The 23,749-nt window shown below is 48.2% G+C and overlaps 1 protein-coding gene across 4 annotated transcripts in view; it reads left to right on the forward strand.

The window, feature by feature from the left end:
* The window catches only part of WDTC1 (WD and tetratricopeptide repeats 1), a 70,270-nt gene extending 54,031 nt beyond the window's left edge, over nt 1-16,239 (forward strand). For 2 of the 4 annotated variants that reach the window (XM_012750577.3, XM_012750576.3), the window contains 11 exons: nt 309-496; nt 2,365-2,547; nt 3,388-3,482; nt 3,889-4,004; nt 5,079-5,154; nt 5,753-5,861; nt 6,636-6,809; nt 9,881-10,116; nt 11,676-11,850; nt 12,780-12,972; nt 14,183-16,239. In XM_012750577.3, coding sequence (XP_012606031.1) covers nt 309-496; nt 2,365-2,547; nt 3,388-3,482; nt 3,889-4,004; nt 5,079-5,154; nt 5,753-5,861; nt 6,636-6,809; nt 9,881-10,116; nt 11,676-11,850; nt 12,780-12,972; nt 14,183-14,380 — 1,743 coding nt within the window. In that variant the 3' untranslated portion in view covers nt 14,381-16,239. The remainder of the gene's footprint in view (nt 1-308; nt 497-2,364; nt 2,548-3,387; nt 3,483-3,888; nt 4,005-5,078; nt 5,155-5,752; nt 5,862-6,635; nt 6,810-9,880; nt 10,117-11,675; nt 11,851-12,779; nt 12,973-14,182) is intronic. The other 2 variants (XM_075995550.1, XM_012750579.3) reach the window with 2 other exon arrangements.
* The last annotated feature ends 7,510 nt before the right edge of the window (nt 16,240-23,749 follow it).

Here is a 23,749-nt window from a genome sequence, read left to right on the forward strand (position 1 = left end):
AGTTATGATTATCATCCACTCAGCTCTTACTTGGGGAAGAATCAAAGGAAAAGGTTCCCTCAGGTAGTCTTACTTGGCATAGGTCAGAACTACTCTGGCAAAGTAAAGGCATGTGTCTTGGTTTTGACCTTTAGGCCTATAGGCTGCTACTCAATATCCGAAGTTTTTTAGTGGATTGTCTTGGATTAGTTCACTTTCTTATCTGATGTGGAGAGGGAAAGGTGTGCTGACATCTAGGCTATCCTCTCTTCCCTGAGCAACTCTACCCCCACCACCCGCCAATCCCGTCTTCACTCTCCCCTGAGCAGTTTCTGCCTCATGCTGGGGACCGCATCTTGATCACGGGCGCAGCTGACTCCAAGGTGCATGTCCATGACCTGACAGTAAAGGAGACTATCCACATGTTTGGAGACCACACCAATCGGGTGAAACGCATCGCCACAGCGCCCATGTGGCCCAACACGTTCTGGAGTGCTGCTGAGGATGGGCTTATCCGGTAAGGGTCTGGGGCATCCAGTGGGGCCTGCGCCTCTGTTGCTCCCACCCCACAGTGGCTCCCACATCCCCTCTGCCCACAGTGCTTCCTTCCACAGCCCTGTTCCTTCCCTTATGCAGAGGTCCAGCCTTATTTGTCTTCCCAGAGAGGTTGTCTGTCCCCTTTTCCAATGCCCTGTATTGTTACACATTTGCCCCTACTTCTGTTCATCCTAAAATAATGTCATTGCCTTTCTTTAACTCCTTTCTTCAAATGTGACCTTAGAACTTCTTCCTTATCTCCCCAATGTGCTTTTAGTCTGCCTCTGAAGTTCCTATCTGACTTTGTGCCCCCTTCCCTGTTACAAAGGAGAAATATCTAAGTCATGTATAAACTATAACACAATAGTTAGAAGCAAGGCACTGAAGTCAGACGGACTTGGGGTCAAATCCTACCTCTCTCACTCAGTGTTTGTCTGGGGCTAGTCACTTCGCTACTTAACCTCAGTTTCCTCATCTGTAAAATGGGAATAGTCATAGTATCTCCCTTGTTGGTCTGAGCATTAAAATTGAGATAGAATATGTAAAACCTTAGCATAGTACTTAGAAGACAGAAAGCACTTGGTCAGTGTCAGGTCCAACTCTATGTTGTATTAATACTTGCTGACCTTCACTAATCAGACTGTGCTAGAGCCAGCTGGTAGAAGCTGAGTGTCTAGTGCATTGGGTAGGATCCTAAGCATTTAGGCATAGGCACAGTCAGAGAAGGTATCCTAGAAGAAGATGAATATAAGCTAGGCCTTCCAGAACAGACAGGATTTGGATGGGCAGGGAAAAGTAGATTCCCCAGCTTGAGCAGAGTTTGTGAAGGCAGGGACAAACATGCATGTGTAGGGTAAGGAATTCTGTAGTTATCATTGACCCACATTTAGAAAACTGGGGAATAAGGTTGGAGAGAGATGTGAAATCAGGTCTTGAAAATCAGGCTGAAGAATTTGGTAAAAGTAAACTCATGCTAACAGTATTGAGGGATCGCTGCAATTTTTAAGCAGGAGACTGATGTAAAACACACATTCTGTTTGGGGAAGAGCAATCTAGTGAGCAGATCTTAGAAGAACAGGATGAACAGCAAAGAGATTATTATAGATGTCCAGGCAAGAGGTGGATGAGCACATGAGTGATGTCCCTGTGCACTCTCTGGTACCTGTGTATTGGCTGCATAAAGTACCCCAGTCTGAAATGGTGGGAGTTTACTGCTCCTGGGTAGACTTCTTGGCATTACCTTTGCTGAATGGATGGGACTACTGGGCTTGCCTTGGCCTGTGGTATTTTAGGTAGCTCTTAGATGATCTCCAGATTCTCTTTTCTTCCTTTATTTCCTAAGAGAAGCTAGATTAGGAAGAAGCAAAGCAGGGCCATTAAAATGCACTCAGGAAGCTATCCCAGCTCTGCACTTACTAGCATTATCATACCAGGCAGGTTATTTAACTTTGTTGAACTTTAGTGTTCTAATGATATCTAGGGATAGTGTCAGGATTAATTAAATAATACATGTAAACCACTTAGGGGCAATACTGGACATAAAGCATGTTCTAACTAAATGTTAGTTATCAGTAGTACTATAATAGTAGCAATAACACTGACATCTATAAAATAGGTATGATAGTATCTACCTTTGAAGTTCTCTTAGTATAAAACAGAATGTGTGAGAAGCCTACTGCAGCTGCCTGGCACACAGTGGGAACTCAAGAAATGGGAGTGGTTTTTGACCTTCTTATTATTTACAAACAGGTCCAAAGCCCCTCCCAATTCTCTTGCATAACAAAGAGTTGGCTTGTCCCCTGCCTCCACATAAGGACTCTGACCCTCTAACTCTGTCATCTCTCACAGCCAGTATGACCTTCGAGATAACAGCAAACACTCAGAGGTGCTGATTGACCTGACAGAGTATTGTGGCCAGCTGGTAGAGGCCAAGTGCCTCACTGTCAACCCCCAGGACAACAACTGCCTGGCAGTCGGGGCCAGTGGGCCCTTCGTGAGACTCTACGACATTCGCATGATCCATAACCACAGGTAGGAAGAGTTTAGCCTCCTGTGGGCAAGTCCTTGGGAATGCCATGTCATGGCCATGCCTTCTTCTTTATTTTGTGATTTAAAAACATTTTGGTTGGTCTGAAGGTGTAGTGAGTTATCTTGATGGTTCAGTCAGTTACTTATCAAACTCCTCATTCTACTCTTTGCTCCCTTCTCACCACTGCACTTGACTAGTCTTTGAAAAATTAATCCACACTTGTTTTGGAAAATATAAAAAGGATAATAAAATTACTTGTAATCCCATCACCTGAAAGAAATCACTATACATAATATTTCTTGCTAGTTCTTTTACTATTATTATTTGTACAGAGTTATAATCTTGCACATGTAAGTTTTTTGTACATGTAATTTTGTTTTATTTATTTTTTAGAACCATAAAAGTAGAATATACTCAAGAACCACCACAGCAACCCCAGACCTTAGTAGCTCCTCCAGCCAGGGCCTTCTATGACTCTTGGGACAGATGTAGGAATATCTGTCCTGCTTTGCTTTCATTCATGGGCTTGGGCAACCACTGCTACCCCTCATACATTACATGGCTTAGAGTAGGCCTTGAGCCTTAGCATGCTCATCTGTAAAATGGGGTTCGTAGGGTGGTCATTAGGACCCAGACAGTTTACAGGACCTACTTGTAAAGCACTGTAACGTATGTGTCTACAGCTGTCTAGTTGGTAGACCTTGGGGTTGCTTAGGTGAGGAAGAAAGGTACCTCCTGTATCTCTCATGGATACAAACTTAGGTTTTCCTCTAGTGAATGTGGTCTGATCTAGCTAGGGGTAGTACTAGGGTTTTAACCCATATGATTTTCCTTCCCACCAGAAAGAGCATGAAGCAGAGCCCTTCAGCAGGTGTGCACACCTTCTGTGACCGGCAGAAACCCCTTCCAGATGGTGCAGCCCAGTATTATGTAGCAGGTAAGGCTCAGCACAGCTCTGGCTCCAAACTCTTGGCTGGATGCTAACGCTTATTGGGGCATTGCAGGAAGGCAGCATGGCATAGTGGTTAAGAGCAAGGGTTTTAGAGTCACACCTAGGTTTTAATCCTGACTCTGCCATTGGCCAATTGTGTGATCTTCGGCAAATTGTAATACTTAACCTTGATAGGTTTTTTTTTTTTCCTGTAAAATGGGGTTATAATGAATAAGTGAGATAAAGTATATAAAGCATTGGTCCAATGCATATAGTAAGGGCTCAACATTTGAAGCTGCTTTTATGATGAAATTGATTGCTATTATTTTCAATATGGCTAACTTCACAATCTCTTGCGCCTTTGAGGGGAACTGAGAGCCTCACTCTAGGATGACTAGGCTATTCCCTGCAGGTCACCTACCAGTGAAGCTTCCTGACTACAACAACCGTCTGAGAGTGCTGGTTGCTACCTATGTGACCTTCAGCCCCAATGGTACAGAGCTACTAGTCAACATGGGAGGGGAACAGGTATGTATAGTTGCATAAGGTGGCTCTGCCCACCACCATCCCATATCCAGCAGCCAGGGCTGCACACCTAATGTCCACTGCCATGTGGCAAACAAGAAGCAACAGCTTCACTGTAAATGATGTTACAGTTAAATGTGAAGGTAACATGGCACCATTGGAATTCTCAGATGTCCCCACCTAGTCTTTTCTCTTTCTTTTTTTCTTTAATGAACTAGGTAGATATATGATAATATGGTATTTTGGTTAAGAATATATATTTTGAAATTGATAGACCTGTCTTCAAATGCTGGCCTGCCACTGACTAGCTGTGAACTATGACTTTGAGCAAATCTCTTCATTTTTGTGAGCCTTGGTTTCCTCATCTGCTATTTTCCTAGGAGGAAATCCCTGGGGCTCAGAGCAGGTAGCCAGGCTGTGGCTCAGGGCCAGCTTTAGGAAGTGTTCTTTAATAATGGCAGGTTGCTAAACCTTCTGTTTGTGTGCTTTTAGTCAGGACATTTAGTAAGCATTGCATAAATTCCTTTATTCTACAAACACTGAGCACTTACCCTGGAACTAGCATTATGATCATAAATATAAGAGAGACATATATGAAATACTGTCCATCCTCAGGCTGACAGAAGATGTGGCAAATAAAACAGCTGATGACATTACAAAGCAAGGTGTGAATATATACAAAATAAATGGGATGGAGAATAGGAGTACAGGCCAGACATTCCTGTACCTGTCCCAAGAATCATGAAAACACAGGGCAGTGCTAGGGTAAATGTAAAATGAGACATTGGGCTTTGTGACCTCTGAGGACCTTTCTAACTTACTGTGATTCTAATTAACGACAGTTGTTCAAACAGGGCTTTGGTTTAATCAAATAGGCCACCCCAAGTGCCAGAGCTAGGAAGATTTTCCTACTGAGGTTTGTTGGAAACACCTCCTGGGCTAGTTCAGTGGTTCCATGCTCAACACTCACTATGTTCAAAAACCTGGTTCTTGAAAAGCCACTAAGGCCTTGCTACTAGTCCAACCACATCCTTACCTTACATCCTCCCTCTCTTTTCTTGACCCCCTCAACTGTAGGTCTATTTGTTTGACTTGACTTACAAGCAGCGGCCATACACCTTCCTCTTGCCTAGAAAATGCCACTCATCAGGGGGTAAGTTCTCCCTTAGGGTATCTCTGCTGAGGCAGTGTGGGGGAGCTCGAGTGTACACTGTCTCTGCCGAGAAGCCTGCCCGTTACTCTGGACTATGGCTATGATCCCCCAAAAAGAGCAGATCTCTGAAATAACTCCATCTGTACAGTAAGAAGGAAGACAACAGATCAGAGCTCTGAGTTTTGCAGCACAGTCCTTTTCACTTCCCTCTGAAAAGGCAGGTTCTTTGCATGGCTTGGCTCTTGAGGACCTGAAGTAGTTCCCTTCCCCTTCTCATCCTGGCTTAGTCTTCTCACTGACTTCTTCTTGGGGCCTATAGTTGATTTAGGCACCTCCTCACCCTCATTCTCACCCCCACCTCTGGCTAAGGGTAATGCCAAGTTGAAGCTGTATCTCTTTCCAGCCAGCAGAGGGCGCGCAGACTTTTCTTTATACCATTGCCTGCTGGTCTGTGAGAACTTGCTTTCTGGGGATGGATCTTACCTGGGAGAATAGTCCCACAAAGGAAGCCCCTGTGGTGGAAGCTGGAGTGCTGCCAAGAAGAAATGAGAATCTCTTCCTGATTTTTTCATGTTACTTTCTCCCCATCCCATGCCAGAAGTCCAGAATGGCAAGATGTCCACCAATGGTGTGTCCAATGGTGTGTCCAATGGCCTGCATCTTCATAGCAATGGCTTCCGGCTGCCGGAGACTAGGGGACATGTCAGGTAAGACCACCTGACTTGACTTACCCTCCAGGTCCCAATTACATCTTATGGACTAACTAGAGGGAAGAACATGTCCTCTAAATCTTCCTCCTGACCTGTACCCAGGCATGCCTCACAGAGGGTGGGGACAGAGTCTTCTTAGAGAGTAGTTAGTGGTTTCAATGCCACTCCTACCTAGTGGATACCAGTCATGCTCAGAGTGAAGCTTTGGTCTCTTGGTACCAGTAGCTGTAGTCAGGACCCAGGAGCTAGCTGCTTCTTAGCACTGAGCTCTCTTCGAAAAGGGGTTCCACAAAGATGGGCCTCCCCATTATATTAACCCCCATCTTGTAATCATATTCTTGCCCCTATTCTCTGCCAGGCCCTGTGCTGGGCTTTGGATACAAAGGTACTCAAATTCTCTAGCCCTTGAGAGAAACAGAATTCTCTGTAGGAGGGACTCAAGAGTTCATAAGGTTCAGCTCAGCTTGAAGGTAGATGGTGTCAGCTACTGTCATGCCCAGGAGTTTAAGAATTGCCTTAAACTTGTCTAAGCAGCTTCATTTCTGTCCCTCTTCTTTTTCACTGGCTCAGAGTATTTGGAACTGTTCCTATTCCCTATCACAGTAATAGGTAATAATCCAGGCAGGGGTAGGAGTGGTCCCATCTTCTAGATGGCATTGTAGATCCCAGGGGCCAGAAAACCTGATTGGGCCTCAGGCTAGGCTATAGACTTCCTGAGGGGCTGCTCTGACCTTCTTTGACTTGTCTGACTTGGCTCTGTTTCCCCTGCAGTCCCCAAGTAGAGCTGCCCCCATACCTGGAGCGTGTGAAACAGCAAGCCAATGAGGCTTTTGCTTGCCAGCAGTGGACCCAGGCCATTCAGCTTTACAGCAAGGCCGTGCAAAAGGCCCCTCATAATGCCATGCTTTATGGAAACCGAGCTGCAGCCTACATGAAGCGCAAGTGGTGAGTGGGCACTGCAGAGGGGACTTGGGTCAGAACAAACGATGAGGCAACTGGACCAAAAGGCAGTGGGCCTAATGGAGCCAAGTTGCTGAGGCATCCAGGGAAGATGGCAGTGACATCCTGCTGTCTCTTAGGGCTTCTTGGCCAAGGCCTTTCCTCCTCACCTCCAGGCTAATGGTGGGCAGGCACCTGACCGGTTAATCAGGGAGTCTCAAGCACAGAGGAAGCCCACAGTTAAGTTGCACACGTTCACAAATAGTTCCTACGTGGTACTTTGTTAGAAAGTGCTGTGGCCACTGGGAAAGTAGGAGTTGAGAGAATGGTTAATCCCAACTGTTGGAAAATTGGGCATTGAATTGGACTTTGAAGGAGCAGTGGAATCTTGTTAGGTAGAAATGAGGGGTTTGGTAAATTCAATTGGTATCTGTCTAAAATGTCTACAGCTCCTTGCCCCTGGGGCTTGCTTTCTATTATGTTAGACCCTTTGGACAAAGTACAAACAAGATCCCAGAGATCTGAAGCTGGCTGAGGGTCATGCTGGGGCATGGTGGCTGGTGGTAAAAGTCCATATCCTTCATCTTTGGAGACTATCAGGGCCCCCAGCCCTTCTGCCTACAGCACCAGCAGGCAAGCAGACAGCCAGACCCCAAGCCCCCAGCCAGGGCCAGGACGGGAGATGGATAGAGCTGGGCCCACAGCCATTTCTGCTCCGTCTGGCATCCGTCGGCTCTGCCCAGACAGACAGGCCAGCTGGTGTGCCATCGTCTGGCTGCAGCTAGGCAGGCCAGAGAGAGAAGCTTAAGAAACCCACCCAAGTCAGCAGGATGGCAGGTGGGGGTTGGGGAGGATCTACCAACATGGCCTTAGCTGAAGCATCAGGAGTTTGCCAAGGGCTCAGGTGGCAGCAACACCCAGGCAATGACTATTTGGGGACCATCCTGAGGTGTTTTGCCCCTTTGTCCCAACAGTTGGGTAGAACGCAGTGGTCTTTGTACAGGATCTAGGCTGAGAGCTCAGCTTCCCTCCTGCATTCTTGCTAAGAGAGGTTGGTGATTTTCAATCCATGTGTGCCTTCGATATGCTCTCTGAGCTCCTACTATGTGCTAGGTACTAGGGACATAAAGTTCTGTCAGTCTAAGTTCTCATGCCCCAGAGCACATAGCCTCAGGATAGGGGGTAAAGTCATGGACATAATTCAGCATTAAAGAGGTAAGAAGCAGTGAGTCTTTTGAGTGGTCAGATAAAGTGCTATGGGTATCAAGAAAAGTTGGGTCGCTTTAGCTGGGGATCAGGGCAGCATCAGAAAGATGTGGTATCTGAATGGGCTTTAAGTGTGGGCAGGCTTAGACAGGAGATGGAGAGGAGGGGCTGAGGGGGAAGGACATTCCAGGGAGAGGAAATGGTGTGAACAAAGGCGTGGGGGCGGGGGACTGACTGAAGAGCTTGTTTGCAGAACAGCAAATCCATTTGGCTGGAGCAGAGGGTTCGGGAAGGGACTGGCAGGAGATGAGTCTGTGAGGTAGCCTGGGGCCGGCCTGGGGAGGGCTTGGAATGCAGAGTGGTGGCGCTGGCCTCGATTCAGTGCATGATGGGCATCTACTGGAGAGTTCTGAGCAGGAGAGGGATGTGCTGAGGGCTCTCCTTTCAGGGAGATTGATCTGGCAGTGAGTCTAGGAGCGGTGAGCCCTGGAGCCAGCCTGCTCTCTCGCCCTCATCCCCACATGCCTGCCAGTGACCCCTAGAATGTCACATTCTGTCCCAGGCCAGTCTCCCCAGGGCTGCCATCTGCTCCTGGATGCAGTGGGAGCTGTCACCCTCTGGCTCCTGGCTGGTCTCTGGTCTGGCTCTCCCCAGGAGCTCAGAGGGGCACCTTGCAAGCAGTAATTAGGTTTCCAAACAGCGCCTGCTCCTTCGTCACAGCCACTCATTCTGACGCAGGCGACGCCATCAAAGCAGCTCTGTCTCCTTCCTGCCCCCACACCAGCTGAACTGCTGGTTTCTGAGCATGGCTGCTCAGGGAGCTGGGTGCTCCCTGAATGCTGTAGGAGAGGAAGATCAGGAGGGACCTTCCCATGTCAGGCCTGCTTTGGCCACACAGGAGTGTTGTGAACTATGCCCTTGGTGGAAGGGCCATCATCTTCAGGGAGTGCTGCTAGGATCCTAGTCCCACCTGAGCCCAGTAGGGGGAGAAAAAAAGCTTCTGAAGGAGAAGTGGCTCCTGTGACCCATCTGGCTCTCTAGATAAGAAGCAGAGAGACAGGTCTACAGGTGCTGGGGGAGTGTGTCTTCTATGTTCTGGCACAGGGTGGGAGGAGGGGCTTCTCCTTTGATTTTTCCTATATACTCCCCCATTTTCCCCAAAGCACTCCCACTTCCCTTCATCCATGCTTTAGGAGGTTGGAGAAGTGAGTGGGGATGATTTGGAGCTCTGGCGTGCACAGCCCCCCTTGCCATCAGCTTCCAGAGAGCTGACTGTGCCAGACTGTCAGGCCCCATCCTCCAGCCCCAGGAGGTAGAGGCCACAGCTGCTGTGGATCAGTCAGCCAGGACAGAGGGGGGTCTGGCTGAGGGCTTACTGCCTGCTGGTCAGACCCTGCATCCCCAGCCTGGCACTTCTGGCTTCCCCAGACCACAGAACTGTCCTTGAGGGCCCCCTGCCTTAGACATGGCTTTGAAGGCCAGCCTGGGGGATTTGAGGAGGTGGATGGAGGAAGAGAGAAGGAGGGCTTGGGGAGGCTGAGGTGGGCAAGATGCCAGGCCTTCTGCTGCAGAGCTGCGGGTTCCTGGGGTGAGTGGCTGTGCAGTTGCACACTGTGCCCGGCAGAGGGCAGCCTGACACCATTTTTTTGTCACCCCCAAGACCTTAGGGTTCCTGATTTTTTTCCTTAACATACTCTGTGTCCTGAGGAGGGATGCCTGGACTGAGCCAGGATTGTCTTCATCCCCAAGTCCCCTCACCAGGAGATCTGTCAGGTGGGCTGGGGTGGCCACAGGAAGCAGAGGAGACTGAGTGGGGACCCCTTGCTTGCCATGTGGCCCCACCTCCAAGCCATACTCCCCTGCCTTCCCAGGGATGGTGACCACTACGATGCCCTGAGGGACTGCCTCAAGGCCATCTCCCTAAACCCATGCCACCTGAAGGCACACTTTCGCTTGGCCCGCTGCCTCTTTGAGCTCAAGTATGTGGCTGAGGCCCTGGAGTGCCTGGACGACTTCAAAGGGAAGTTCCCGGAGCAGGCCCACAGCAGCGCTTGTGATGCATTGGGCCGTGACATCACAGCTGCCCTCTTCTCCAAAAATGATGGTGGTGAGTGGACACTGAGGAGGGGTTGCTGTCACTCTTACTATTTGAGCTGCTGCATGATGTCCTGGAAAGGTCATGGTTCTGGGATTGGAGAGGCCTGGATTCAGATGATTCAGCAACCATGCATCCCTGGGGCAGTCACTGGTCTCTCTGAGACTCAGTCTCCTCATCTGAAAGGGAGGCATGCTAGCACCTCCCATTGAGAGTTTCTGTTGATGATTAGCAATAGCACATTTAAAGTACCTGGTGTTATGCTTGGTGCTCAGAATAGAAGTAAGCTGAGCCCAGTCAGGCCATGTTGGCTTCTGCTGGACAGTCTCACCTGCTCACAGATGGGGACTTAGCAGCTCCACTTGGGCACCTGAGAGAGAGGCAGTAGCCGGTTGTTGCCTTTGTTCTGTTTGTACAAGTGCAGCAGAGACAACAGCATAGAACAGTAGAAATGCTTCCAGCATGGAGTGTGAGGCCTGGGGTTCCATTCTCAGCTCTGCTGTGTACTAACTGTATGGTCTTGGACAAAGCAGAGCATCTCTCTACTGCCTTACCTGCACAAAGAACACACAAAACCCTGCCCAGCTCACCTCAGTAGTGTTGGAGAATGAACTGGGTCATTGCAGTGAGGGCTATAAACATGAAAGGTGAGCTCACTGGAGGCAGACACGAATCCTCACCTCTTTCCTTTGCAATTTACTAACCATGTGATTAATTCATTTTGTTTAGTGAATAATTATCAGACACCTGCCATGTGCCAGGCACTGGGCTGGGTCCTGGGAATAAACTCTGAACAAGTCAGATGGGATTTCTGTGTTCATGGAGTTTACAGCCTAGGGAGGAACCAAGCAGTGAAGGAGAAACAAAGAGTATGATGAGTGCCCTGGGGACCTGAATGGTATAGGTGTATAGGGTAGGGGGACTTGGTGGCAGCCTTAGGTTCTTCAGAAAGAGATGTTTAAGATCTGAAGGATGCAGAGGAAGAGTTAACTAGATACATAGTGTAGCTGTGGGAAGTGCAGAGATGCTGACATGGGGACCAGCATGCTCAAAGGCCCTAAAGTAGGCAGGAACGAGGCACTTCTAAGGAACTGAGAAAACTGGTGTGATTTTACCTGTCATTTAACTGATCAGTGCCTCAGTTGGGATCCATAATAGCTTGTCTCCAGAGGGTAAAGGCTTGGTCCTTACTGTCTTTAGAGCTATAAATCTATTTCTGAAAGTCACCCATTCAGGGCTTTCTTTGCTAGTGCCTCACACCATCCTCTCCTGCCTCTCACCGCCACAAAAACAGACCTTGACTCTGTGCATCCTTGAGGCTTCCAGGCCTTTGTTCAGGGACCTGAACCAGGGTCCCCTGGCATTAACAGTCTCCTCATGAACATCTTCCAGGGCTGGATCCAACTATTTTCTCACAACCATTTCCCAGTTTTCCAGGGTAGGGGTGAAGGAAGGTTAGCCTTACATTGCCAAAACTTTGGGTTGAAACAGGGCCATCAGTAGGGAAAAGATTGGGAGGGTGGGGAAGAAAGGGACAGGACATTTAACCTTTCCTCCATCTTTGCCCCCAGAGGAGAAGAAAGGAGCTGGTGGCGGTGGCCCAGTCCGCCTCCGCAGCACGAGCCGCAAGGACTCCATCTCCGAGGATGAGATGGTGCTGCGGGAGCGAAGCTACGACTACCAGTTCCGCTACTGCGGCCACTGCAACACCACCACGGATATCAAGGAGGCCAATTTCTTTGGCAGGTCCGAGGCCCTGAAGAGGAGGAGGGCGCAGCCCAGTTGGCAACAGGAGGTTGGGGCGGGGGGTGTTGGGGGCATAATTCTTTTAGAAAAGTCTCAAATCCCAGCTCTGCCTCTGTGCCCTTGGGCAGATGGCTTCACCTCTGTCCGCCTCAGTTTCTTCATCTATGAAATAGAACCAGCCATACTCACTCATGAGGCCATACCAAGCACTAATGAGATAATCCAAAGAAAGCATCCAGCACAGTGCGTGGACTATTCCCTTATCCCTCACCACTTCCTCCCTCTGCATATACCGGGGCTTGGTTTTTTTTATCTGAGTGTTTGGTGCCTCCCTCTGCTAGGGGTATGAAGCAAGAGCCCTCAGAGGCTGGGAATCTTCTCACCTATTATGTGCTCAGAACTGTGCCCTGGGTTCTGAAGGACAAAGCTTGAGTCTCATATATCATTTGCAGATGTTTGCACTTTCTTTGGGTAGCTAAGACACATGAACACAAATTAAGAATCTCTCCATCAAGATCCCCTCTAAATGTCAGTGGTGTGAGAGGGGCTTTACTGTACTGTAGGATTTTGGGGTCTGGGTGCAAGAAGCCTAGGACTGCTCAGGGAAGGCTTAGACAAGGGTGTTTTAGAGACCTAAAAGATGTAAGATCTGATCCTGGCCCCAAGAAGGTTGATAATGTACTTTGTGGGAGACCATCTTGGAGGGACCTTGGCAGTTGCTAACCCTGGGTTTAAGAGAATAGTGACCAGGGTCTGCAGTCTGGAGAGGATTGCCATGTGCAGAGTTGTGAGTCAAGTACAGACCCCAGAGCATGGGGGACTGAGTGGCTCCAGACTTACCTGCTCCCTTGCCCTAGGCCACGCAGCCTCTACTTGAGCCTGTAGGGCAGTACCCCACCTGACCTCCCTGCCCTTTGCCCCCCTGCCAGCAACGCTCAATACATCGTCAGTGGCTCTGATGATGGCTCCTTCTTCATCTGGGAAAAGGAGACCACCAACCTGGTCCGCGTGCTCCAGGGGGACGAGTCCATCGTCAACTGCCTGCAGCCACATCCCAGCTACTGCTTCCTGGCCACAAGTGGCATCGACCCTGTTGTGCGGCTCTGGAACCCCCGACCAGAGGTGAGGGTGCAGGCAAGATGGCCAAAGCCAGGGAGGGACCCTATGCAAGGCCTCTGGCTGACCCTGCAAAGGCTGGGAAGAGAAATGAGCCACACAAAGGCTAGAAGCTGCTGGGATAAGTAAGCTGTTGCCTAAGGGCCCCAGGCTATGTCAAGGTGTGAGCCCTCAGGTTCTGGAAGCTCCAAATTCAGTGGCAATTCTGAGTACAAGTGCTGGCTCCTGCCTTCTAGGAACATATCCTTAAGCTAGCCCGTGAAAATGGAATGCACATATAGGAAGATGAGACATGCATGCACCACGGACAGGAGGGCAGAAAGGGAACCAGACCAACTCCAGCCCACCTCATGAGAAGGGTGCCCCAGAAGCTCCCTAAGTTCCCTTTCCCTCATATACCACTGTGGTGTGTACCCCCAGAAGCTGTGCAGAGGCCAGTTCCTCAATCAGAAGGGAACTGTGCAGGCTTTGGCATCTGGTGAGCTTAAATTTGCATTTGGTCCCTTCATTCTCTGCCTAAGAGACTTAACCATCTCTGACCCAAGGTTTTATCATCTGTACTTGGGAAATGGGAATGACAGCACCACTCTGAAAGGTTGCTGTGAAGAGTAAAGAAGTAAAACCTGGAAAGTGTCCAGCCCACGGAGACACTTACGAAAGTGTGGTCCCCTCCACTCCCAGTGTGGGTAGCCAGGCGAGCCTACCTGATGCCTCTCCTGCCCCTCTGCCCCTTCTCCTCCCCATTCCCAGCGGGCAAAACAGAAGTCAAGTGGTGTATCTGATTCCAGAGGTAATGTGCTGCAACTCTTAAAGAGAGGGCTCTGTAAGATTCCCTATTGAGGGATGAGAAAAAAGAAAGAAGGGTTGGTGGAAGTGGCAAGAGAACACAGTGAGGTGGGGGAGTTTTATCTGCCCCCCTCAATCCCGGTATGTGTGTCCAGTATATCCCGGTATGTGCTCTCCCCCATGTGTATCCCAGTGTGGTGTATGCCCCCATATATATTCTGGTGTAAGCCTTCCCAATGTACCCTCGGTATGTGTATTCCTCCCAATATGTATCCCAGTGTGTGTTCCTCTCCTCCCATATACATCTCTGATGTGTACATCTCCCCCATGGAGATAGTTCAGTCTGTGTTTCCCTCCTCTGCCCCAGTGCATATACCCTGGTGTCCGTCTCTCCCTGAGCCCACATGCATTGCCCGCTCCCCCACCACAGAGTGAAGACCTCACCGGCCGAGTAGTGGAAGACATGGAGGGCGCTTCGCAGGCCAACCAGCGGCGCATGAATGCAGACCCGCTGGAGGTGATGCTGCTCAACATGGGCTACCGGATCACAGGCCTGAGCAGTGGGGGTGCCGGGGCCTCCGACGATGAGGACAGCTCCGAGGGCCAGGTGCAGTGCCGGCCCAGCTAGGCCCTCCTAGCCCTGGTCCCCAGCCCCTGCTACTAGCTGGACCCTCCGCCCTGGGCAGGAGGTCAGGGGGTTCTGTTTTGGTTTGTCTTACCCACCCCCCCATCTTTTCATTTCCCCTGTTTTGTTTGTTAGTTTGGCATTGGGGGTGGAAGTTGCTATAACTTGCTGGCTTTCACACTCTTGGGCTGATTGTCCCTTGATTGTCCCCAGCCCTGAACAAAAGAACAGGAGGGGACACCCCTCCATATGCCCCCCACCTCCTGCTTCCATGTCCCTGGAGGGCTCTGGCCTGCCTCAATATCCCTCTGCCTCAGGGGGGGATGCAAGGGCTGAAGCTGTGTTCATGGATTGTCCTGCCCTTCAGCTGGCAGCAGGAAGGGGGGAGTGGGATTCCTAGTTAGGAATAAGGTAAGGGCTAGCCTTGGCCTATTGCCACTCTTGCTCCCTAACCTGCAAGGTTAGCTCCCCTGTGGTCCTCAGGGAAGGTTCTGAAAAAGGATGGGGTCCCACCCTCCCTCCAGAGTCACCAGTGTTAGAATGGAAGCAAAAGGAAGGATGGGAGCCTTGGGATGGGCAAGGTGAGGCCACCTGCCCTGGCCACAGTAGAGCACCCTTGCCCCTTCCTGGGCACTGGCTCTGGCCCTATGTCTGCTCTCCCTGGGCACCTCTGGGGGCTCTACCTTTCCTGAGGGCCCTGGCAGAGGGTGGGGCACTGCACCATAGACCACCTGCCCTTGCCAGCACTTCGCACTACGACCACTCTCCACTCTCCTCCTGGGCGCTCCTCAGCCTCACTGTGACCTTTCTGCCAGAGCTCCCAGCCAGGCCTACTCTGCTGAGGTGGCGCTTCCTGCTAAGGGCCCTTCTCTGCCCTTTCTGCCCTCCTTCCCACCCCACATGCTGAGCCGCCACAAAGACCAAAGAAGTGATGGCTTTTCTCTGTCCCCTGCTGCTCTGAGGGGAGGGGGGGTGGGTCTCCCGAGCCACTCAGATGGGAAAGTCCCTAAAATCAGCCCCCTCCTTCCTCAGCAGTTCCAAGCTTTACACTGGATGCAGCGGTCACCCCACTACTCACCAAGCTTCCCCTTCCTTCCCTCTGCCCCCCTTGGCTCTTAGCTCAGGAGCTGCTCCAGGTAGTTGGTTCATCTTTCCTCCCCTCTCCCTCCCCCTTCCTCTCAGTGCTTACTTGGCTCCAGCCCTCCAGCTGCAGCCTCTGGGGAAAAGCAGCCTCCCTTCTCCTCTCCCTCCCTCCCTCAGTCCCTGTCTCTGCCAGGTGCCTCCTCTCAGTCAGGCTTCAGAGCAGCCCTGGAGACAGGAGGGCCATGTTAAAAGCTTTTTCACAGTTTTAGGAAGACAAGGGGGGTAAGGATAATGGTGGGGGGTCTGGCACCATCTCATTGCTTTAATCTCAGCAACACAGGTGGCAGCTTCTCCCCCATCTCCCCACCCCAGTCCCTCTTCCCAACCCTCTCTTCTTCTAGCTTGGTAATGAAGTATATTTATTGGTGAAGGAAACAGCTGCTGCTGCTTCTCCTGCTGCTGGGACTTGCTCCCCTGTCTCTTCTCCATGACCTTTCTCTAGCCAGGGAGGGGAGGGCAGGAATATTGGGGCTGGGCCCTGGGGCCCAAGAACCAGCTGGGGCCCCTTTGCTTTCCTGTGTTCCAGCCACCTGCCATTTCCTCCCTGCCTCCTCCCTCCCTGCCTCCTGCCTCCCACCCTCTGCCTGCCCAGCCTGGGCCCTGCAGTGTGGAGAGACACATAAGCCTTACTGTCCTCTGGGGGCAGGAGCCGAGCCTTTTTGTTGCTCCGCTCCCAGGAGAGTGAGGGTGACGCAATTGATTAAAACCATTTTGTTCTAGGTGTGGCTGGTGGCATTTGTGGGGTACAAATGGGTCTTGGAACCAAAGTGAGGGTACCTGGTCCCTCACCTCTGTAGCTCTGTGATTTTGAGTAACCACACTTCTGCCAAGCAGAATGAGGCCTGCCTTATAGGATCACTGTGAGCAAAAGCTATCTAGCCCAGCAGGGCTGAGTACAGAGCCCAGCTCTGGTGGCTGTAATTTGCAATAATCAACTTTTACTCTCTTGCTGTTTTCTCCTCTTTGAAAATAAGGGACTTGGAGTCTTAGTAATTTTTCAAACTTTTTAAACCAGAACCCAGATAAGATACATACATTTTACATTTTGACCCAAGATTCACATGCTTACTTGTATGTATACAATGAACAAAAGTTTTACACAATAATACTTAACCCTTGCTACATGCAGTGTGTGCTATTTACCTTTTTATTAGAGAAAGAAATACTGGTTTTAACCCATGAAATTGATTTCACAACTTACAGTTTTTTGATGTGCCCTGGATCTCTTAGATCTCTTAGATCAGAATTCCTGAGCTTTCTCCGCTCACAGCACCATTGCTGTCTCAGTAATTTTTTCATGGAGCCACTAAGCCAAAAAATGTACCTAACAGTTCAATTTATTAAGTAGTTAAGCCCAATCACTTAAGTATTTATATCCTAACAAGTTAGTCACTATTTAAAAAATGATATGCCTAAATTGGAAGAAATAATATTTTTTTTTTTTTTTTTTTTTTGAGACAGGGTCTCACTCTGTTGCCTGGGCTAGAGTGCCGTGGCGTCAGCCTAGCTCACAGCAACCTCAAACTCCTGGGCTCAAGCAATCCTCCTGCCTCAGCCTCCGGAGTAGCTGGGACTACAGGCATGAGCCACCATGCCTGGCTAATTTTCTTTCTATTTTTTAGTAGAGACGGGTCTCGCTCTTGCTCAGGCTGGTTTCGAACTCCTGACCTTGATCGATCCTCCTGCCTTGGCCTCCCAGAGTGCTAGGATTACAGGCGTGAGCCACCGGGCCTGGCCTTTCTTTTTTTTTTTTTTGAGACAGAGTCTCACTTTGTTGCCCAGGCTAGAGTGAGTGCCGTGGCGTCAGCCTGGCTCACAGCAACCTCAATCTCCGGGGCTCAGCGATCCTACTGCCTCAGCCTCCCAAGTAGCTGGGACTACAGGCATGTGCCACCATGCCCGGCTAATTTTTTGTATATATATTTTTAGTTGGTCAATTAATTTCTTTCTATTTTTGGTAGAGACGGGGTCTCACTCAGGCTGGTTTCGAACTCCTGACCTTGAGCAATCCGCCCGCCTCGGCCTCCCAAAGTGCTTGGATTACAGGCGTGAGCCACCACGCCCGGCCCTTTATTTTATTCTTAACTGCAATTATGAATGGGATCTGTTGGGTACTGTACAACTTGTTAAACTTGAGTAGATGCTGCTACCCTCATTTTCTTTTCCACTTTGACTTTCATTTGCTTTTTTTTTTTTTTTTAATATTTACATTTCTTTCTTATTTTTTTTCTCTTTTATCCCCGTGTCAACGTCAGGAATCATTTGCTTTTATCATAGCAACCACTAAAAATTTGGCTTCTTAAAGATGACATAATCAAAAAAAATGCAGCACAATCTAACAATGAAACTGTGAACTACATTGAGCTTGTAGTTCTTTCAGTAGCCAAGGATGTTGAGTATCTCAAATTTAAAGTATCCTACCTCCTTTGCCCCTGTGAATTTGCTGTAGTGCCCTAAGGTGCCTTGATGCACAGTTTGGTAACTGGTTCAGTGCTGTGAGAACAGTAGTTTCACTACTGAAAGAGGTCTTGCCAGAAACACACTAGGTGGTGGTATAAAGCAGGTGTTATGGGCTGGTATCATTCCTCTCTGTTCCTAAATTAAAGTCTGCAAAAGCTTCTTCAAGACATTTCCAGACCAGGCAAGGGAGAGATAATTTTGCGGGCCAAGTAAGGTAATGCAAAGTCCCAGATTCCCTCATGGACCCTTAGTGATTCAGTTTGGCTGAATTATAGAGGGTAAAGTGGAGGGGCCTTCCTGTGCATGTTGAGAGACGCCTGATCCCATAGGCTTGATCCTGTAGGCAAGGAGGAGCCATTGGAAGACTGCACCAGGAGTTCACTTTCATTTGGAGTTGGTTTCCATTTTGAAAAAAAGCCTTTATTTTTTAGAGCAATTTTAGGCTTACAGACCGTTGAGCAGACAGTGCAGTGAGTCTCATATACTCACCTTTCTCTGGCTTGGTTTTCCCTATTATTAACATCTTGCACTAGTGCGATATATTAATTTCAGTTAATGAGCCAATATTGATACATTATAATCAACTAAAGTCTATAGTTTACATTAGGGTTCCCACTGTGTTGCATAGTTCTATGAGTTTACACAAATGCATATCAGGTATCCACCATTACACTGCCATACTGAACAGTCTCATTGCTCTAAAAATACCCTGTGTTCCACCTATTCAGCTCTCAGCATTGCCTCAGAAAAAGTACTTAGGAATAAATCTAACAAAATAACATACAAGGTCATTTGGGTAAAACTACAAAACTGATAAAAAGAAACCAAGGAAGATCAAATAAATGGTGAGATAGTCCACGTTCATGGGTAGGAAAACTCAGTATTATTAAGATGTCAGTTCTTTCCAACTTGATCTATAGATTCAACGTAATCCTAGTCATAAACCCAGCAAGTTATTTTGTGTGTATCAGCAAACTGATTCTAAAGTTTATATGGAAAAGTAAAAGACCCAGAATAGCAACACAATATTGAAGAACACATTTGGAAGGATAAACACTACCAACTTCAAGACTTACTATAAAGCTACAATAATCAGACAGTGTGGTATTGTAAATGAATGGAAAAAGAGACCAATGGAACAAATAGAGAACCCAGAAATAGACCCACACAAATGTAGTCAACTGATCTTTGACAAAGGAACAAAGTCAGTTCAATGGAAAAAGAATAGTCTTCAACAAATAGTGCTGGAAAGACTGGACATCCACATGCAAAAAAAAGAATCTAAACACTGACCTTACACCATTCACACAAAATGACCAATAGACCTAAATAAATGTAAAACATGAAACTGTAAAACTACAGAAGATAATGCAGAAAATCTAGGTTACACTGGGTTTGGAAATGGGTTTTCAAATACAACACCAAAAGCTCAATCCAAGAAAGAAAAGTATGTTGAACTTCATTAAAATTAAAAACTTCTGCTCAGTGAAAGATTCTATGAAGGGAATGAAACAGACAAGACAAAGACTGGGAGAAAATATTTGCAAAACATACCAGATAAAGGACTTGTATCTAAATATAATAAGAACTCTTAAAACTCAACAATATGAAAACAACCAAAAATGGGCAAAAGACCTGAACAGGTCAGAAAAAAAAAGAAATGAGCTATCAAGCCTCAAAAAGATATGGAAGAAACTTAAATGTATATTGCTTAGTGAAAGAAGCACATCTAAAAGGGCTACATACTGTATAATTCCAACTATATGACTTTCTGGAAAAGGTAGAACTATAGAGACTGTAAAAAGATCAGTGGTGTTTCCACGTGTGTGACTCACCAAAACTCTCACCAGCCCTGCAGATAGAGAGCCTGGGGCTCAGATAGGCCCACACACTGAAGGTATTTTGAAGTGGTGTTTGTGGTAGGCAGGTGTGGCTCCAGAGGCCTACTCCGGTCTCTGTGCTTAGCATGCCCAAATGTGGTTGCAGAACTTAAAAGGTGATGAGAAGTCAAATAGCTCAAAGCTTCTTCTCATCCCTAGCTGCACATCAGAATCACCCAGGATGCTTTTAAAACCTCAGAGATTCTGTTTTAATTGATCTGAGGTGCAGTCCAGGCTTCCACCCTTTTTTTTTTTTTTTTTGAGACAGAGTCTCGCTTTGTTGCCCAGGCTACAGTGAGTGCCATGGTGTCAGCCTACCTCACAGCAACCTCAAACTCCTGGGCTCAAGCAATCCTGCCTCAGCCTCCCGAGTAGCTGGGACTACAGGCGTGTGCCACCATGCCCGGCTAATTTTTTCTATATATATTAGTTGGCCAATTAATTTTTTTCTATTTTTAGTAGAGATGGAGTCTCGCTCTTGCTCAGGGTGGTTTCGAACTCCTGACCTCGAGCAATCTGCCCGCCTCAGCCTCCCAGAGTGCTAGGATTACAGGCGTGAGCCACCGCGCCCGGCCTCTACCCATTATTTTAAAGCATCCCAGATTCATTCTAATATGCAGCCAGAGCTGAGAATCACTGATCTAGCCATATCTCCATGTTGTACAAATAGGAACAAAGAGTTCCAAAGAGCGGCAGGAAAAGGGATGGGTTTGTCCAAGAACTCCCATTGAATTAGAAGCAAAGTCAGGACTGGATACCTGATTCCTAGTCCAGTTCTTAAAAAAACACTTTCTTATAATGAGTCATGATACTTTTTGAATTCCTACTGTGTACCTGGCACAGGGCTGGGCACTGCCTTAATGAAAATGCACACAACAGATAGTCCCGGCCCTCCTAGAGCCTGCAGGTTATTTGGAAGTTGGGGAATAGCAAATAGGGGATTGTGCCTGGTCCTTTAACAGTGGATTTCACTGTGAAACATGAGTCCTCCCTAGTGTATTCTGCCATCATTGGGCAGGCTCTTTTTTGGGCCTATGGATACCAATGGATCTGGTGGGCAGGAGAGAGGCATGTGCCACTCAGTGGTTCTACCTCCTGCTCCTACCCAATTCTTTTTATTTTTTTTTTGAGACAGAGTCTCACTTTGTTGTCCAGGCTAGAGTGAGTGCTGTGGCGTCAGCCTAGCTCACAGCAACCTCAAACTCCTGGGCTCAAGTGATCCTTCTGCCTCAGCCTCCCGAGTAGCTGGGACTACAGGCATGCGCCACCATGCCCGGCTAATTTTTTATATATATATATCAGTTGGCCAATTAATTTCTTTCTGTTTATAGTAGAGACGGGGTCTCGCTCTTGCTCAGGCTGGTTTTGAACTCCTGACCTTGAGCAATCCGCCCGCCTCGGCCTCCCAAGAGCTAGGATTACAGGCGTGAGCCACAGCGCCCGGCCTCCCAATTCTTTTTAATATAAAATTAGTCCTGATCCTAATGAGGCCATAGTTTATACCTATTTTATAGTGATTTATAGACTCTCAGGCTGTTCTTCCTTCATCAGTCTTTAATGGGCCCTAAAAGGCATCACCAGCAGAGACAGCCCATAGTCAGGATTCAGAACCTCAACTCTAAGATGTGCTTAGACTCCAGGCAGTTTCTGAACCTCTCTGGGTTCATTCTCCTTGTGGGTAAAATGGGGATTATGCCTACCTGGTTAGCTCGCTGTACTGTGAAATTATGCACATCAAAGTGCTTTTTTAAGTGGTTAAGGATACTACAGTTGTGATGTGTAGTGTTAACTACTATAATAGGTGATATTAAATGTTTATTTAGGCCAGGCACTGTTCAGATGTAGCCTATCAAACCCCTCAAAACCCCTACAAGATGTGAATTATTGTTTCCCATTTTAGAGATGAGGAAACTGATGCCCTGACAGATTCAGCTACTTTCCTAAGGTGTGACAGCCACTGTCAGAGCTAAGGTTCAAACACTGGGCTGTCTGGCTGACTCCTGAGCCCACATGTTTTGTCATCATACTTTTACTGCCTACTCCAAAGTAGGAGACTTAGGTTCTGGTCCTAGCTGTGCTTTCTATTGCCTTGGGAAACTTTGCCCATCTATAAAATGGAGTGGAAAAGGAAGTTGTTTTGTGAACTCTGATGTCCAAAGGCCAAAGGGTCTGTTCTCAAATGGTTTCTTGCAATTTTTTTGGCCCCCTTGGTCCCCTTCCCACCACGGAAAAGTTTGGGGTCATAATGGAGAAGGGCCTAGCCTCCAGAGAACAAGAGGGTAATGATGGAGCTAAGCAGAAAGGCTGTGAAAGACAGGACGCTGCCCTCCCATGTGCCACACACGCGGCATCATGGCCAGCGGCTCCTTCAACCTGCAGCCTAGACCTGGCTCAGCCTGTTTCCCTGGATTATTGATTGAGGTGATTCACCAGATCCCTTAAGGAGACCATCTATGGTCAAGAAATAACTCCAGCGACATTCCCTGAGCACTATCCTATCTACCAGGTGCCCTGGATACAGGGACCAATAGATCCAGCCAGTCCCCTTCTCAAGGAGTTCACTGTCTCTTGGGAGAAACAGACATGTAAACACCTAATGCTAATGCAAGTACACATGAATACTCAATAGGTGGAAACACAGGCTTCGTGCTCTGGGAGCTAAGCGGGAGCATTTGCCTAAAACCTTGAAAGCGTAGAAGAGGAAGGGAAGGGCATTCCTGATGAAGGAACAGCGTGACCAAAGACATGAGGTATGAAGTGCAAGTGCAGGGCTCCTTCTCTGAAGGGCATACAGGCCAGTGAGGTTAACTCCAAGCAAGTCCTGAAGAAGACCAGGAGAAATGAAGCTGGGAAGGAAAATTAGGACCAGATCATGTGGTGACTTGAATGCCAGGTGTGAGATGGCCTGAAAGAGAAAGTTTTTGAGCCCTGGGGCCAGTTGAGGGGGTGCCCTGATTCCCACTAAGAGAGGAAGTGCCATAAGCTCACCCTTCAAACAAGCAGCATCTTGCCCTCAACAGTTTCCCAGCTTGACGGTTCCAACTCTGCCATCCTTCCCTCCCCTGGCCAGCCCCATAAGTGGGTCCAGATGGTCTGTTCTATTTTAGGTCAGGGGGTATGTTGGGGGAGGGGTAGCTCTGAAACCTATCAATCCTGACCCAAGCTTGCCATAAGAGTTCTTCCAGGACCCTGCTGTGATCCTCTGAGCCTGGAAGGAAGAGTTGGTCTTTGATGGAGATTTCCCATTTGTCTATGGGTGGTAAGGGAAACAGTAGCAAAGAAGGAAAGGGCACAGGCCAGGGAGACTTTTACATTGGCCAAGAGAACCAAGGTGATGTGATAGCAGGGGTTGTGGGGGACAAGCCTAGGAGAGAGGCCTCAGAGAAGGAACTATCTTACCCCTCCAGGTACCTGGCCCTCCTCAAGCTCTTGTTTCTGCAGCTACCTAGGTTAAAGTTAAGATGATGCTGCCCATAGGGAAAGGAGCTAGAGCTCTCTGGTGAGATCCTACACCTGAGCACTGAACCACTTAAAAAGGTTTGAGACACTGAGAGGTAGCAGATAACAAGGTAGGTTCCTGCCCTCAGACTGCCTTTAGCCAGCATGTGATGCCTAGCCTGTAAGTATTTCCCATTCATTCAATTTAATGAATATCGATTAAACAAATGCCATGTGCTAGGCACTATACTAGGCATTGGGTTTACATAAATGAACAAGACAAATACAGTCTGCCTTCAAGGAGTTTCCAGTCTAGTAGAAACAGTACAAAGGTACAAATGTGCTATGAAGAAAAAGAACATGATGTTCCAAGGGAGATTAACAGGGATTTTCTAATTTAGATTGGGAGGCCAGGGATAGGCTCTCTGAGAAAATGACATTTAATCTGAGA

The sequence above is a fragment of the Microcebus murinus genome, chromosome 2 (assembly GCF_040939455.1).
Source record: "Microcebus murinus isolate Inina chromosome 2, M.murinus_Inina_mat1.0, whole genome shotgun sequence".
NCBI classification, from domain to species: Eukaryota; Metazoa; Chordata; class Mammalia; order Primates; family Cheirogaleidae; genus Microcebus; species Microcebus murinus.